Source organism: Chiloscyllium plagiosum, chromosome 39, assembly GCF_004010195.1.
Source record: "Chiloscyllium plagiosum isolate BGI_BamShark_2017 chromosome 39, ASM401019v2, whole genome shotgun sequence".
Lineage (NCBI taxonomy): Eukaryota > Metazoa > Chordata > Chondrichthyes > Orectolobiformes > Hemiscylliidae > Chiloscyllium > Chiloscyllium plagiosum.
Window position 1 is genome coordinate 8,094,682 of NC_057748.1, and position 18,368 is coordinate 8,113,049.

Genomic DNA, 18,368 nt, shown 5'->3' on the forward strand with positions numbered 1-18,368 from the left:
TTAGTAAGGGTATGGAATGCTTTGCCTGCAACGGTAGTAGATTCGCCAAGTTTAAGTGCATTTAAGTCATCATTGGATAGGCATATTAGATTAGATTAGATTACTTACAGTGTGGAAACAGGCCCTTCGACCCAACAAGTCCACACCGCCCCGCCGAAACGCAACCCACCCATACCCCTACATTTATCCCTTACCTAACACTACGGACAATTTAGCATGGCTAATTCACCTGATCTGCACATCTTTGGACTGTGGGAGGAAACCGGAGCACCCGGAGGAAACCACGCAGACACGGGGAGAACATGCAAACTCCACACAGTCAGTCGCCTGAGGCGAGAATTGAACCCGGGTCTCTGGCGTTGTGAGGCAGCAGTGCTAACTACTGTGCCACCGTGCCGCCCACATATGGACGGACATGGATTAGTGTAAGTGGGATGGGCTTCAGCTTAGTATGACAAGGCGGTGCAACATTGAGGGCCGAAGGGCCTGTACTGCGCTGTAATGTTCTATGTTCTATAGGGATGTTAAAGCCCTGGAATGAGTGCAAAGGAGATTTACTAGAATGATAACAGGAATGAAGGATTTTGGATACAAGGAAAGATTAGAGACATTGAGCTTATTCTCCTTGGAGCAGAGACAATTAAGAAGTGACCTTATTGAGGTGTTCAAAATTATGAACAATTTTGACAGGATAAAGAAGGATATTCTACTGCAACTAGTTCGTATTCAGTAACTAGGGGTCACAAGTTCAAGATCATCAGCAACAGAGCTAGGAGTGAGATGAGGAGAAACTTCTTTACTTGGAGAGTTGTTAGGATTTGGAATGCACTGCCTGGGAGGGTGGACAAAGTGGATTCCACAGGAGGTTTCAATAGAGAGCTGGATATGTATTTGGAAGAAGTGAATTTAGAGGGATACGGACATAGGGCTGGAGAATGGGACTGGCTGGGTAGCTGTTTCGGGAGCCAGTACAAACATGATCGGTCAAATGCCCTTCGTCTGTACTGCAAAATTCTATGTCAACTGGGAGGAGCATAGTGGTGTTGTGACAAAGTCATTGGACTAGTGATCCAGAGTGCTTGATTAATGTGCTGGAGGCTGGGGGCATGGGTTCAAATCCCATTATGGCATCAGGTGGAATTTTAATTTAATTAATCAATCTAGAATATAAAGATAGACTCAGTAATGGCGGCCCTGGCAACCATCATCACTTATTGTAAAATCCTATCTGTCCTTGAGGGAAGGAAAGAGAATCGTTCCCCAGTCTGGCCTGCATGCGATTCTTAGTGGCATTCTGAACTGGCCTAGCAAGCCATTCAGCTTAATAGAGATTAATGTCAAATGCCAGCAATGCCCACATCCCAGGAAAGAATTAAGAATTTAGTTCAAGCTAAAGGCTAATAATGCAGCAGCTTAAACTTGAATCCCAGCACAGCAGGTTGACGTAAACGTGAGTTAACAAGAGATTTTTCAAGAGGTTGAGCAAAGTACAGCAATCTTCTGAGCTTTTCAGTCAGTAGGTCCCGAATCCCCCGAGATAACCCACCAGCATATCACAGTATCAATGGAAGAGACTGGCAGCACTTAAGAGTTGACCGGTTCAAAAATGATGTAAGGGTGTTCTACAACCTCAAAATATTACAAACTGCTTGACAGTTGGTGACAAGCTGTTGAAGTTACTGTTGTAGTGTTGTGATCTCAGCTGATAGTAATACAGAACAAGCCAAATGCCAGAGTGAAACCTAACTTAGTATATCGTAAGTTTAATTTCTACAGTAGGTTAATGTGATGTTAGTCATTAAAACACGTTCACACAAGGCTGCAAATATCCCTGAACGAAAGAACACAGTTTTAATATAGACAACAGAAGAAAAAGCTAAGCTACACGTTTTGTTAATACAAGCAAGGACAGGACTGATACAATTAATGATAGAGCCTTGGGTAATGTTGGAAAACAGAGAGACCTTGGGGTCCAGATACATAGTTTCTTGAAATTTGTGTCATGGGTAGACAGGATGGTTAAGAAGACTTTTAGCATGCTTGCCTTCATTGCTCAGATCTTTGAATATAGGAGTTAGGGTGTCATGTTGACATTGTACGGGATATTGGTAAGGCCTCTTCTGGAGTACTGTATGCAGTTCAAGTCACCCTGTTATAGGAAGGATATTATTAAACTGGAGAGGGTTCAGAAACAAATTACCATGATGGTACCAGGAATGGAGGGTTTGAAATACAAAAATTGACTGGAAAGGCTGAGATTTTTTTCGCTGGAGCGTAGGAGGTTGAGGGGTAACCTTACTGAGGTTTATAAAATCATGAGGGGCATCGATAAGATGAATGACAAGGGTCTTTTCCCTAAGGTGGGGGTTTTCAAAACTAGAGGGCATATTTTAAAGGTGAGAGGAGAAAGATTTAAAAAGGACATGAGGGGGCAACTTTTTTTTACACAGCGGTTCATATGTGGAAGAGAAAGTGGTGGATGCAGGTACAGTTACAACATTTAAAAGACATTTGGATAAGTTCATGAATAGGAAAGATTTGGAGGGATATGGGCCAAGTGCAAGCAGCTAAGTCTAGTTTGGTTTTAGGATTACGGTCAGCATGGACTGGTTGGATCAAAGGATCTGTTTCCATGTTGTATTACTCTATGACTCGTAACATAAATAACAAAGTTTTAACCTGTTTCCCAGCAATTCCTCTTTACAGATAGTCAATCACAGAGAAATATCACTCCTATGTCAACTCTTTAATTTCTTACTTAACAACACAGTCCAGGCTTCCTTCCGGGACTGTTCAGACAGCTTACAATTCCTTTACAGTGTGGACTGGGCAGAGAATGGGGATTTTTGTCTGTCACTGAGTTAGTTTGGAAATCTGCGCTGCACATGGACATTTCTCCACATTATATTTAGTTTTTATATATGTGTGGGTGTGTGTGATGGAGAGAGTTTAAACTGAGTTTAACTCTGCGTCTCTGCTTAGGGATTCACTATCCTTCAGCTATTTGACTGCAACATCATAGAAAGTGTGAGTATCTGCCTGTTTCTCTCCCATCTTTCAGAATACATGGAAACTTCCACATACAGCAGTTGAATCCTGTCTTGCTCAGCTCATTGTTGAGTTGATCCATGGTTGGTAACTCTCCTCTGCTCTCTTCCCTCTCGTATCCCGATGCTCTGTCTATAAATCACTCAATCCCTTCAATTTGACTGCAGTCTGCAGCTCACTCCTGGGTATCTGTTATTCTACACATAATCATCCCGAATCCCCTTGATAAAATTCCAATTCTGTAACTGACTTCTATTTTTAAGGGACTTTATACATTAGCCACCTCAATCCTTTGATTAGTATCACACTCCTGGGTATCTATTAGTCTGTATATTAACCATCCAATCCAACCCTGTTAAAATTGCCCACAGTGTTCAGAGATGTGTAGGTGAGGTGCATTAGTCAGGGGTAAATGTGGGGAAATGGGTCTGGATGGGTTGTTCTTCTGAGGGTCGGTGTGGTCTTGTTGGGCTGAAAGGTTTGTTTCCCCACTGTCGGGATTACATGAATCACCTGGAACCCTCTCGCTTAGATTCTAATGTGTAACTCACTCCCATGTATGTGTGACTCGCATGTTTAAAAAACACCCCAAAACCATCAATTCTATTCCACTTGATGGAGTTTAATTTAGATAAACGCAAGGTGCTGCATTTTGGGAAAGCAAATTTTAGCAGGACTTATACACTTAATGGTCAAGTCCAAGGGAGTGTTGCTGAACAAAGAGACTTTGAAGTGCAGGTTCATAGCTCATTGAGAGTGGCAGGTGGATAAGATAATGAAGGCAGCGTTTGGTATGCTTTCCTTTATTGGTCAGAGTTTTGAGTATAGGCATTGAGAGGTCACTTCGCGGCTGGACAGGACATTGGTTAGGCCACTGTTGGAATATTGCGTGCAATTCTGGTCTCCTTCCTATCGGAAGGATATTGTGAAACTTGAAAGGGTTCAGAAAAGATTTACAAGGAGGTTACCAGGATTAGAGGATTTGAGCTACAGGGAAAGGCTGAATAGGCTGGGGCTGTATAGGCTGAGGGGTGACCTTATCGAGGTTTATAAAATCATGAGGGGCATGGATAGGATAAATAGACAAAGCCTTTTCCTTGGGGTGGGAAGTCCAGAACTAGAGGGCATAGGTTTAGTGTGAGAGGGGAAAGATATGAAAGAGACCTAAGGGGCAACTTGTTCACTCAGAGGGTGGTATGTGAATGGAATGAGCTGTCAGAGAAAGTGGTGGAGGCTGGTACAATTGCAAGTGCTGACAAAAGAGATGAGAGTGGATTAGGATATCTGGTCGGCATGGACAGGATGGACCAAAGGGTCTGTTTCCGTGCTGTTCATCTCTATGACAACTTGAAAATTTCTATTCAAATTCTCTCAGTTTGGAGCCTTCACAAACTGCAGTCCTTCCAATGAAAACTGGTCATTTTTCTAATTCAGGTGATGCATGTGTCACTAGCTGGAAAGCAATTATTGCCCATCCTTAGTTGCCCTTGAGAAGATGGTAATGAACTGCCTTCTTGAACTGTTGCAGGTCCATGTGGTGTTGTACATTCACAGTGCTGTTATGGAGTTCCAGGATTTTGACCCAGCAATAGTAAATGAATGGTAATACACTTCCAAATCAGGATGGTGTGTCTTAAAGGAAAAGTGATAGTGCTCCCATGTGTCTGCTGCCATTATCCTTCTGGGTGGTAGAGATCATGGATTTGGAAGGTGCTGTGGCCTGATCGGAGAACTTGCTTCTTCTTCAAAGAGGAAACCTGTCCTCTGAACTGGCTAATTCATATGAAATTAAGTTGAACTAAATGAAAGGTCCCTGCTCTTTTCTTTGAGTGTCATAAACGTAGTAGAACAAACATTCCAACAATTAACATCACACACATCCTCCTGCTCGACACACAGTTAAACCACATGCTTCTGTGGAAATGATGGACCATTGATTTTACAATGCCTTCCTGACCTCCTAAAAATTACCTTCATAGAACTGAAACCAAAATCCATCTCCCTCTATTTTGAAAATTCAAATTCCCAAATAATAATATAAACCTTTATCATAGTAGGGAGAAGCCGCCATTATACATGTTATAAGCTCCCACAAAGTAACAAGATTGGTCCTCAGTTGTTTGAACAAAAGCAGGTACAAATCACTGTTTCTCAACCTCCATTACCAATAGGACAAGGAGACAGGTCCCAAACCAACCCCAGCCTGAATAAGGATCATTTATGTTCAGCAGAAATCAGATCCTTACTGGCCAAGCAAGCCAACTCAATCAAGCCCCACCCCAACTTCCAGAAGTTCTGATTACCATGGAAACATACACCTTTTCAAGCACACTGTAGCCAGGGGTACAGTCAGTGATTATAGAAACTCCATAATTGGTTGCAATCAGTTGTTAGCTGACCTGTTTGGCCACATTGTGAACGCAACTTCCTTGGCTGTCAAGTCCTGGGGTGGAACTTTGACCTGGAGCTTCTAGCTCAGTGGAAGGGATGTTTTACATGGTGCTACAAAGCTCCCTTACTAATGTGATAAAAACCAGATCATCTGTTTTAGTAAATTAGTAATTGGTTGAGGGACAGCATGAGCTACCACTGAGACCCAGCTAAAATGTTTAGCAATATTGACTGAGGTATAAGTGTTGGCTAGGATACTGGGGAGAAGATCCTGCTCTTCAGATAATGTGTGGGATCTTTTACATCCAAATAAGAGAGCAGGGGGAGTTTAATTCTTCATCCAAATGATAACAGCCTCCCAAACGTCAATCTGGATAAGCTTCTGGAGGGGGATTTGAATTCACAGCCTCCTGACTTAGATTAGAGTGCTATCCAATGAGTTATAGGTGATACCTCACACCTGCAAACATGATAAGAATACACATTAATTACACAGAAATTCTTTAAATACATTCAAAATGCATTGAGAAAGGGAAGTGCAATCATGTTTAATATAACCCATATTCTCAGACACAAAGTGATTAGAAAATGAACTGTGCCAACAGATGGAAAAGGCATTCTTGGTTAAATAATACATGTTTATCTCTATTTTAATATTAAAAAGGAACATTTCCTGTACAAGCCAAGAGGTCAACAACACTCTTGGGTTCCCCCTACCTCCCACCAATATATTAATTTTCATTTGCATAGTACCTTTAACTTACAAAATGTTCTAAGTTGCTTAAAGGTTGCTTTTTACGGGGAATGCAACTGCTAAGTGGAACATTGCCGTCCATAAGTGCAAAATGTGAGAAAGCTACACTTGATTAAATGTGGCAAAAATGATTGCATCTCTTAAGCTGAAACTAATTCCAAGCAATCAACAATAACTAAGCTGCAACAATTTCTTACATTAAATTTTAACTTAGTTGTAAGGTTTGGGAAAACACAATAACACATAATCAGTCGGAAAATTTCCTTGTAAATTGGCATTTCTGATGACTGTTGAATTGCCTGATCTGCGAACACACATATTGCAACATTAATCAGCATCCTCTTTACAAGGGACTCTCCTACAAAGAATTTTACAGATTGGTTTTAATAGTTGTTGTCTTTTCCCATTTTAACATTGGGAACATAATCTCTGCTTAACAGAATAGAACAGAACAGAATCAAAAAGAATAGCCTTTATTGTCACGTGCACTTGAATGAGTGCAGTGAAAAGTTTGTATTGTCACCTCTTGGCACCATTTTAGGTACAGGGTACCTAGGTATAGATACTTCAAGTGTTGTTTCAGAATTGAAATAATAACAAAAAATAGGCTAGCACGGGAATACAAAGTTTAAATAGTCCAGAGTGAGAATAAAATGTGTCTTTTAAGAACTCAAGTTATCGTCCTTTTTTCAGAGTCCGTGCCTGCCAGGCTTCAGAACATGAGGCCTTGCTGCCTCCACGCACTGGCCTCTGTCCAGGACTCGCCTCCAGGACTTGCTCCCCCCCCAGTCAGATCGTGCTCGTGGGATGCTGTTCAGAGGGTCAGTATTGACTCGATTGGCGGAATTGACTGCTTCTACACTGTAGGAGTTCTATGATTAACTCCAAAGGACCATTATCAAACATAATTTGATACCAAGAGTCAGAAGATATTAGGGCAGATGACCAAAAGCTTTGTTAAAGAGGTAGTTTTAATGTCTTGCAGAGGACAGTGAGGTATAAAAGTTTAGGGAAGAAATTCCAAGGCTTAGGGCCTCAACAACTAAAGGCACAGCCTCCTAGGCTGGAGCAGTGGAAACCAGGGCTGCTGAACAGCAGAGCTGGAAGAACATAAATATTTAATGGACAAACATTTAGTTACAGCCTTCGTGCAAAATTGGATGGAATTTGATTCACAAATTATTGGAAAAATTCCAGAATTCCATGTAATAAAAATGGAATTTGACTAATTTTGTCACTTTCAATAAGCAAGCCTATCATTTGAGAGCTTGTCTGGTCCATAAATGGAGGCTTGCCCAAGAGCCAAATAAAAACATACTATGAAGCCATTTATCCTTTTTTCTGTACCGTTTGTTTTTAGGGAGGCCAACATTTATTGTCCTTTGATACAAATATTCTTAATGTTAACTAATTTTATTAGTTAAATATAAAACATTTAGCTCTTTTTCAATGTCAAAAAGAAACAATTTCTGTACACAAAAAAGAGGTCCACAACTTTAATGGATTGTCAGAAGATTGTTAAGAGTTGATTATAATTTAGATTAGAATGGTGCTGGAAAAGCACAGCGGGTCAGGTAGAATCCAAGGAGCAGGAGTTGATTACATACAGGCCCACAAAGGGTAAGGACAGCAGATTTCCTTCCTTAAAGGACATTGCATAAACTGTGTTTCAAAGAAATTCTGACGACATCATTGTAATTTTTATGGATTGCAGATTTTTTTTAAACTGAACTCAAATTCTTGAGATGCACTGGTAGCATTTCGAACATTCACTTCAACTGGATTTTTAATCCAGACTTCTTTGGACTGTTGGTAGGGCTGTGTTGCAGTTCACCCAAGGAGTCTGAGTTGCTGTCGTAACATGCATTTTCACCTCCACGTTCAATTCTGGAGCTATGGATAATGATGGCAGAGCCTTCAATGTTCTCTTCATCACTCAGCTGACTATAATGTTTCTCGCTCTTACCGCTTGCCAATGCTGGAAGGATTTGCAGGTTGATACTCAACCTGTTTTAGCCACATTATGAACACACCTACCTTAACCATCAAGTTCTGGGTGCAACTTGAACACAGAGTTTCTCATTCAAAGGCAGGAATATTACATACTGCACTAAAGGATCTTTGGATTACTAGTCCAATAATGCAACCACAATGCTGCAGTGTTTTCTAAAAGTTATGTACTAGGGATATTAGCAGAGTGCTAATGTTATGAGACTAGTAATCCAGAGGCCTGTATTTACACTCCACTGATATGAATTAAAATTCCAATGAAACTGGGATAAATTAAGTTAAATTATATTAATTAAAATTGAATTAAAAAGTCTCAGTAACTCTGACCATAAAACTATTTGATGTTGTAAAAACATGTTTGTCACTCACCCTGTAGGATCTGAAATGTGCTGTACTTATCAGTGTCATCTACATGTGATTCCCAGTTCATATCAATTGGTTGACTCTTAACCACCATCTTTGAAGAGAAAATGAGGTCTGCAGATGCTGGAGATCAGAGATGGAAATGTGTTGTTGGAGAAGCGCAGCAGGTCAGGCAGCATCTAGGGAACAGGAGAATCGACGTTTCGGGCATTAGCCATTCATCAGGAATGAGACTGGGAGCCACAGAGGTGGAGAAGGGCCAATGCCCGAAACGTCGATTCTCCTGTTCCCTAGATGCTGCCTGACCTCCTGCGCCTCTCCAGCAACACATTTCCATCTCTTAACCACCATCCAAAATTGTCCTAACAAGCCACTCAGTTGTAAGTAATACACCGTAATCTGCTCAGGAGCATTACTGGTTGTTCCAATACAAACGTGAAAAACAAGAAGTTGTAATCAGAGGGAGTTGCAGATGGTTACTCCTAAAACAATAGGTAAGACCTCACGAATCCTCAGAAATAGCAGTTTCAAAACTTGGAGCTTTGACCCCGAATAGGAAGAAGGTGTTGGTCACTAAGTAATTCTATGGAGCAAATTTCTGAACTTTGACATTGTTCACCATTTCTTTCTTAATTCTTTCATGAGATGTGGGCATAGCTGGCAAGGCCAGCATTCCTAATTTCCCCTTGGACTGAGTGGCCTGTGAAGACTGTTTCAGATGGCAGTTAAGAGTCAACCACATTGCTGTGGATCAGTGTATTTTCAACAATTTCTTGGTTAATATTGGCAATTATTTTGTCTTTTTAGATTTTGGGATGAACTAAAAATTTTGGATGATTATGTGATATGTTGATTAAGAAGGCATAATGGATACTCAGGCGAAAGTGAGTACTGCAGATGCTGAAGATTAGAGTCAAGAGTGTAGTGCTGGAAAAGCACAGCAGGTCAGGCAGCATCCGAGAAGCAGGAGAATCGACATTTCGGGCCGGATCCCTTCATCAGGAATGAGACTGGGAGCCACAGAGGTGGAGATACTTACTTTTATTAGCCAAGGCATAGAATACAGAGCAGGGAGATTATGCTGGAACTGTGTGAAACACTGGTTAGGCTGCTAGTGTAATATTTGTGTGCAAGTCTAGTCACCATATTATAGAAAGGATGTGATTGAACGATACAGGGTGCAGAAGAGACTTACCAGGATGCTGCCTGCACTGGAGGGTGAGATATGAGGGATAGGCTGAGGTTGTTTTCTTTGGTGCAGTGACAGTTGAGAGAAGAATTGAAAGATGTTTATAAAACCATGAAGAACATAGATCGGAAGGCATTTTTCCATTAGTAGAGGAGTCAATAACGAGTGGCATAGATTTGAGGTAAGAGGTAGAGGCTAAGCTAGGAGTCAAGGAGAAATGTTTTCATTCAGAGGGTGGTCGGAGTCTGGAATTTACTCCCTGAAAGGGTGGTTGACTAAGAAACTTTTGTAACTTTTAAGCAGTAGTTAGATATTCACTTGTATTGTCATATCCTCCAGATTCTGGATCAAAAGGTGGAAAGTGGGATTAGTGTAGTCAGATCTTTGTTGCCTAGCGCAGACTCTATGGGTCAACTGGTCTCCTTTGTGCTGTAAAAGGTCTATGAATCTGTAGGGTAAGTAGATTTCCCTTGTAGCTCTATTGGGTTAGTGCATAAATCAAAGGAAAACTGAATGAAAGAGAAGACAAATTAGTCAAGATTCAATCCCTACTTTACTTCTGGCTTCAGAATGATACCAGTGACTAAAAAGATTAAATTATAAGGCTTATATTCCGTTGAGTACAAAGATTAAGGGATGAGCAGTTTCAGAATTTTAAATCGGAGTAAATAGGGTAGATTGGGAAATTGTTGCCTCTGGTGGAGGTCGAGAACAAAATGGAACATAACTTTGAGATTAGAGCCAGGCTATTCAGGGGTAATATCAGGAGTACTTCTTCATAGAAAGGATAGTGTAGATCTGGAACACTGTTGTTCTATTGGTCTTGGAGGAAATGCACTGTCGATTTACCAGAAGAGAAGCAATATCCGAGGCTTAAGCTCTTGAGAAGGAACAAATTGGCATTGGATTTCCTCAAAGGGGAAGGGTATGAAGATTTCAAGATATTATGGGAACACATAGGTTAGCTCAAGAATAGCTAATTTCACCAGCTGGAGAGTCAAGGATGCAAGATGTAATCTAAAAATTAAAGCCAGACCTTTCAGGAGTAATTCAATCCATAAAAGGTGGTAGAAATGTGTGACTGTTTTCTGCAAACTGCAATTTATTCAATATTAATTTAAAAATTCAGATTGTTGTTAATCTGAAATGTTAAAGTGAAATGGACAAATGAGAAATTAACATCGCAAGTCAGCCATGACCTCAATAAATACCACAATTTGCAAAGCATAATTTTTTAATGAAAGGAGTAAGGTTTAGGGATGATTTGATGAAAAGCATTTTCACCTAAAAGATGGTAGGGGTCTGGAATGCTTGCCTGGGAGGGTTGTTTAGGCAGGAACTTCACACCTTTAAAAAGTACTTGGAGCGGCAGCTGAATTCTCATAACATCCAAGGCCATGGGCGTAGTGCTGAAAGTGGGACGAGTGTAAGTAGTAGTATAATTTTGGCAGGAGAAAGTGAGGTCTGCAGATGCTGGAGATCAGAGCTGAAAATGTGTTGCTGGAGAAGCGCAGCAGGTCAGGCAGCATCCAGGAAACAGGAGAATCGATGTTTCGGGCATAAGCCCTTCTTCAGGAATGAGGAAAGTTTGTCCAGCAGGCTAAGATAAAAGGGAGGGAGGAGGGACTAGGGGGAGGGGCGTCGGAAATGTGATAGGTGGAAAGAGGTCAAGGTGAGGGTGATAGGTCAGACTGGGGTGGGGGCGGGGAGGTCGGGAAGAAGATTGCAGGTTAGGAAGGCGGTGCTGAATTTGATGGATTTGACTGAGACAGGCTGGGGGGAGGGGAAATGAGGAAACTGGTGAAATCTGAGTTCATCCCTTGTGGTTGGAGGGTTCCCACCCCAGTCTGACCTATCACCCTCACCTTGACCTCTTTCCACCTATCACATTTCCGACGCCCCTCCCCCTAGTCCCTCCTCCCTACCTTTTATCTTAGCCTGCTGGACAAACTTTCCTTATTCCTGAAGAAGGGCTTATGCCCGAAACGTCGATTCTCCTAATCCCTGGATACTGCCTGACCTGCTGCGCTTCTCCAGCAACACATTTTCAGGTATAATTTTGGCAGCACAGACTTGATGGGCCAAATGGCCTCTTCTGCACTGTATGATTCTAAGAGGTTTGAGGGGGCTGACTGGCCTCCTCCTCTTCAGCTAACCATTGTACATTGTATATGCTCTCAGACTAGACAATCAGTCCTGTTAATATTTCTACCTTGCTGAAGTTCACTTCATTAATGACCCTCTCTCTTTCAGCCCACAGAGAAATCTGGATGGTTTGGTCAAGAATCGTTCATAAATTATGAATGGGAGCGATGATGATGATGATGATGAAGGCACATCACACGCAGAGGATGAGATTCAACTTGGGCAGGACTGTTTGCCATCTCGCGTTTTTGACCTTTTGGACTTTGTCACTGCTGACTGGACTGGTCCAGTCTCACATCTGCCCCAAGGGCTGCTCCTGCAGCAACCAGTTCAGCAAGGTGATCTGCACAAGGTTTGAGCTGCGAGAAGTTCCCGACAGCATCTCCACCAACACCCGCTACCTTAACCTGCAGGAGAACATCATCCAGGTCATCAAGGCGGATACCTTCAAGCAACTGCGGCACCTGGAGATTCTGCAGCTCAGCAAAAATCTGATCCGTCAGGTGGAAGTGGGAGCCTTCAATGGCCTCACCAACCTCAACACGCTGGAGCTCTTCGACAATCGGCTCACTACGGTGCCCAGTGCGGCTTTTGAGTATCTGTCAAAACTCCGGGAACTGTGGCTGAGGAACAATCCCATCGAGAGCATCCCTTCCTACGCCTTCAACCGTGTGCCCTCGCTGCGGCGCCTGGACCTGGGCGAGCTGAAGAAGCTGGAGTACATTTCAGACGCGGCTTTTGAGGGCCTGATCAACCTGAGGTACCTCAACCTGGGCATGTGCAACCTGGCGGAGATCCCGAACCTCACGCCCCTCATTAAGCTGGAGGAGCTGGAATTGTCTGGCAACAGGCTGGAGGTCATCCAGCCCGGCTCCTTCCAGGGCCTCACCAACCTGCGCAAATTGTGGCTGATGCACGCCCAGATCCAACTGATCGAGCGCAATGCCTTTGATGACCTGCAGTCATTGGAGGAGCTCAATCTGTCTCATAACAACCTGACATCACTGCCGCATGACCTCTTCACACCTTTGCACCGGCTGGAGAGAGTGCACCTCAACCACAACCCTTGGCACTGCAACTGCGATGTCTTGTGGCTCAGCTGGTGGCTGAAGGAAACGGTGCCCAGCAACACAACCTGCTGCGCACGCTGCCACTCGCCGCCCAACCTGAAGGCCCGCTACATCGGTGAGCTAGATCAGAGTCATTTTACGTGCTATGCACCGGTCATTGTGGAACCACCTACCGACCTCAACGTGACTGAGGGAATGGCTGCCGAGCTCAAGTGCCGTGCGGCTACTTCCATGACGTCCGTCAATTGGATGACCCCCAACGGCACTCTGATGACCCATGGCTCATACCGGGTACGCATCTCAGTGCTGCATGATGGCACGCTCAATTTCACCAATGTGACGGTGCAGGACACAGGCCTGTACACCTGCTTAGTCAGCAATTCAGCTGGCAATGCCACAGCCTCAGCCACACTCAATGTCTCGGCTGTTGACAGCAGCAATAGTTACAGCTATTTCACTACCGTGACGGTGGAGACAGTGGAGGTGGTGGATGAGCCCCGGTCGACTGAACGCGAGCCTGGGCCCACCCCCTCAGGCCACTGGGAGACACCCTACTCCACCACCTCCCTCACCCCCCGTAGCACCAAGTCCACCGAGAAGGCCTTTACTGTGCCCATCACCACCGAGGTGACAGACAACATCATGGCAGGTCTGGACGACGTGATGAAGACGACCAAAATCATTATTGGCTGTTTTGTTGCCATCACCTTCATGGCTGCTGTCATGCTCATCATCTTCTATAAGCTGCGCAAACAGCACCAGCTCCACAAACACCACGGGCAGACCCGCACCATCGAGATCATCAACGTGGAGGACGACATGGCAGAGGCCACACCCGGTGACAGCTGCCTGACTCTCCCGGCTGTTGACCATGAGCACCTCAACCATTACACAGCTTACAAGGCCCACTACAATAACAACACCACAACCACTGGCAGTGGAGGCGGAGGCGCCCTGAACTGCACCAAAAACCCGCTTCACAACTCTGTGCACGAACCGCTACTCTTTAAATCCAGCTCCAAAGAGAACGTGCAAGAGACGCAGATTTAATAACATGCCCGCCACTGGTCCGTCAACTCGATGCTTAAATGCAAAACTGCAAACAGGAAAAAAAAATGGGGAGTGAATAACTGGCTGCAGAACTGAAGCTTTGTTGCACCTCCAAACCCTTAACCCTCCACACAGCCCCTCCGCGCCCCTAACCCCCTGGCCCCACCAACCTTTCCCTTCCCCACCCATTACTCCAATGACAGTCGAAGACTGTTTTGGCAGATTAAGGTGTGTAGCGGTCCAGTGTAACACTGTATTGTAGCTGTCAATCAGTCCAGTTTATTGACTTGTACAGATGGACGTTATAGGGCTGCAATCATTGGCAATGTCTCTTTTCTCTCTTGTTCGATGTCTCATTGTAAACCCCTTTCTTGGTTCTGTAGTCCTGTCTGGGCTATCATTTTTAGTGTTTCCATTAACCCCATTTTCTAAGCTTTGTACTAAGCCATTTGCTGGGACTAAACCATCAGTTCCTTTTCCTAACTGTACCGGACAGGCAGCCATTTGCAGTGTCCCATCAGTCCCACATTCCTGACTCTACCATCCTGACTAGCAGCCATCTGCAGTGTCCCATTAATCTCACTTTCTTGACTTTACCCTCCAAACCAGCAGTCATTTATGTATCCCATCAGTCCAAGCCAGCAATGTCCCCTTTTGTCCCACTCTAATAATAACTTTCATGACTCTTCACTCTGGACTGACAGCCATTTGCAATCACCAGCGAATAACCTGGTTGACCTTTTAAATGACCCCAAAGTTCAAAACATCAACACACTTCTGATCAAGATTAGTGACATTGTCATCACAAGGAGCTTGAAGCCCCATAGCATCTTAACCTGGCCAGATGCAATATTTTCCATCTGTGGAATGCAGATGAGTCAGAATTTGAAAGGGCCCTATTTCATCCTCTGGTGGTAATTTTGAGGATGCTTCAGGGGGAAATATGACATTGGATGTACTCAAAACCCATACTGCAGGTGAGGAACCAATATCAGAATTTCTGCAAATGTGAAGCTACAACTGAACAGTGTCACTAGGTTGAATTAATCTCAAAGACTTCTTGGGAGATTATTACAAGCAAGGCTTCAAGGCAGCTGTGGAATGAGGCAATGGAAACTCAGGGGGCAGGGGAGCGACAATGGAATTCTTTCAGGAAACACCCAACAACGGACCTCTCATTGACATTTTGTGGGCCTTCCTATCTTTTTCCTTCCAAGATGTTTAGCCAAACAGTCTGCAGGGTTCTGGGATCTGACGAAGATTCTAACCAATTAATCTAACTCCCATTTTTACAGATAAACTGTAAGGTCTCAACTTTGACCCTTGCGACTGAGCCATCCCCTCCCTCCTAGCTGGGTGACATTTACAAATGCTTTCTGTGGATGCAAGAGGACATATTGAAACACCAGCTCTGGAAATCTGTTTGTGAAAAATACATGTTCCTCTCAAAAGAAAGGTGGGGGTGGGGGGAGAAGCACGTTTTAAACTCCATTATGACAAAAGGAGGTTACGTCTGACGCAGTTTATTTTTTAATTGTCTAGTGTAATGGGCACTCTCCTGTTCTTCTGTCAACAGCCCCACTCTGTAGGTCAAAACTGAGAAAAGGGAGCAGGGATCGCCATTGCATGCTCCAATGTCTATTCTGTTATAAGCTCAATTCTTTCCTATCCTTTGGTGCATTATGGATGCACCAAATGTGCTGAAATCCAATTTCCTAGCCCCAGATCTATCAGCCATTTCTGCAGCACATTCCCCGCTCTCTGACTTCTTGCACTTGTCACCTGACCAAGCAAGAGTGGATAGGGAGTAGGGGCTCAGTGAGGAGAAGCACGCCAGCGCTTCTCTCTGCCCAATCCATTTCCATGATTATCGCTCTCTGTTTCTGAACCCTTCCTCCTCTTTCTCGATGAGGCAAGAAGATTAAGCATTGAGTGTTGAGCCCAAAGGATTCACAGCAAATCATTACGTTTTAGTTTCTTTAACAGAATTATTTACAAAAGGGTGAGGTTAGATGAAGGAATTATTAGCAACATCAAAGGTACTGAGTTGCTTCTTTTGTGATTCTTCAGTATTTCTAAAGCTTGTTGTGTGGTTCATATAAAAAAGGAAATGCAATTACTTTATCTCTTCTGGTATTATATTTTACTGTGAGATGTAAGGGGTCACAAAAACCAATTCTAATAAGAGAAAGCCCAGTCAAGACTGGCCTGTCCACCCTTGTCAAAGGTCACTGGATGTCCACTTCCTTTTGAGTTCTGGAATTCCAAAACCTTTGTCTCTCGGACATAGATTCAAGCTCACTAACTCACTCCAAGGGATGAAGGGCCCTCAGAAGAGCATGAAGAAGCCTCAACTGAGATGGTCCTCAGACGTAAAAAAAGACTCCCTGGTCTACACTGTGGGTCTGCTGGGGGGCAACAACTGTCGTGAGACCCAAGGTCTCACACCAGCCAGAAGCCTGATACATGGGAGACACTGGGGGGTGGGTTGGGGTGGAAAAACCAAGTCCCAGTTAGAAACAAGAAAAAAAATAATATCGAGAAGAGTCTAAATAGCACAGAAGCTGGGAAGAAAAGGAAATATTAATTTGTACAACAGGATGTTACATTTTAGCAATAATCCCATCCCATAGTGCTGGAGATAGATTTTTTTTGATGCAGTCTGATTCTGGTTTAAATGTGAACGTGCATTATCTTTAGGATAGGTAAGCAGCTGATACAAGATGTGAAGACCCTGGTGTGCTACTAGGTATTTTTCTAAAGGGACTACAGGGACTGAAGGCCTGCTGTTGGCCTTGTCAGATGCTCTCCCTTAAAGGCTGTATGGAGAAAGAATCTGTGCTGCAGACTGCTGAAAGAGAAGCTCTTGTCACTGCTCTGCATCAAAGCTTAACTAAGTTACCCTGCCAACATGTGACTTTCCAATTAGTTGGTCTCTTCCTTAATTCTCTACCCTTTCCCCAACCTCTATCCCCTCCCTCCCAGTCCCATACCTCACCCCATCAAAACAGGCAGGAGTTCCCGAAGGAGGGAGTAACACGTTGAGTGTTTCATGTCCTTTGCACCTTCTAACAACACACGTTTTCTCTACATTTCTACTGAATGTCATACATGATGTTAAACTTGAGAAATTTGTACAGAACCATACAACTGTATTCTCTGAATTAAGTAAAAAAATGAAAAAATGTTTGTCAGTGGAGACATACTGCTGTTATCAACCAGCTGTTACTTTTACAAGTGTTATGTTATAGATTGAAAGGGTTTTTGATTAAATTTAATACCCAAATCTCGTTTGTGATTTTCCAAGATGGACTCCGTCTCCCAGAATGCATTGCCAGCTTATAAGGCAGCAATAAATTCATGCCCAAACAAAGTCTAAATAAGATACCCAAAAGGCCTAATTTATTTTGAAAAATACAATAAGCAAGGCTTACTGTAATTTATAATGATGTAAAGCAATCACTACTGTCATAATGGGCAATAAAATTTATAAAGTAGTTAGTTATTAGTGACTTTCCACAATGGGCTCCTTTGCTTCCACCAAACATAATAAAACACAATTCACAATATCCAGTTTAATAATCAGTAATCCAATGCAGCCAATTTAATTTTGCGGGTATTATATAAATTGGCCTTCAAAGTACAGGTTGAGGATAAATTACCATCTAAACAAGGAAAATCAAATCGAGGAACTTACAAGATTTAATATAAGTAAACAACATGGTTATGGAGAAAATAATGAAACTAATGACTGATGAATCTCCAGGATCCGACGATTTCTGCTCTAAGATGTTAAAAGAAGTAAGTGTCAAAAGTGTATACACTTTAATCATGATCTTCCAAAACACCCTTGATTCAATAACTGTCTCCTTAGGTTGAAAAGTTGCCAATGTTGCCTCCACTGTTATAATTGACTCCATGATTTAGAAGTACTTGTTGAATAATCCTAATGCACTAACAACCAAAATAAGATAATTGGTCAAATTCATAATGTGATACATTTGTAAGAAGCATTGTATATTCTTGAGCTGGGACGCACTCTCTGCAAACAAAAGTAATATTGTCAAGCCTGGCATCTTTTTAGAATAGCTTGATGAGTTTTTACAGGGCCATAGAGCTGTACAGCACAGAAGCAGAACCTTCAGTCCAACTTGTCCATGCCGACCAAATATCGTAATTAATCTACTCCCAGTTGCCAACATTTCGCCCATATCCCTTTAAATCCTTCCTATTCATGTACCCATCCAGATGTTTTTTTTAAATGCTGTAATTGTACCAGTCTCCACCACTTCATCTGGAGATTCATTCCATACACGAACCACGATCTGGGTGAAAAAGTTGCCTCTTA

The 18,368-nt window shown here is 42.9% G+C and overlaps 1 protein-coding gene across 6 annotated transcripts in view; it reads left to right on the forward strand.

Annotated features, from left to right (window-relative positions):
* The window catches only part of lrrc4ba (leucine rich repeat containing 4Ba), a 175,889-nt gene extending 158,201 nt beyond the window's left edge, over window positions 1-17,688 (forward strand). For 2 of the 6 annotated variants that reach the window (XM_043679642.1, XM_043679643.1), the window contains exon 2: window positions 12,009-17,688. In XM_043679642.1, coding sequence (XP_043535577.1) covers window positions 12,059-14,020 — 1,962 coding nt within the window. In that variant the 5' untranslated portion in view covers window positions 12,009-12,058 and the 3' untranslated portion in view covers window positions 14,021-17,688. Of the gene's footprint in view, window positions 1-6,886; window positions 7,015-8,799; window positions 8,815-9,373; window positions 9,481-12,008 lie in introns of those variants that run through there. The other 4 variants (XR_006309755.1, XM_043679644.1, XM_043679645.1 and 1 more) reach the window with 4 other exon arrangements.
* Window positions 17,689-18,368: the final 680 nt, after the last annotated feature.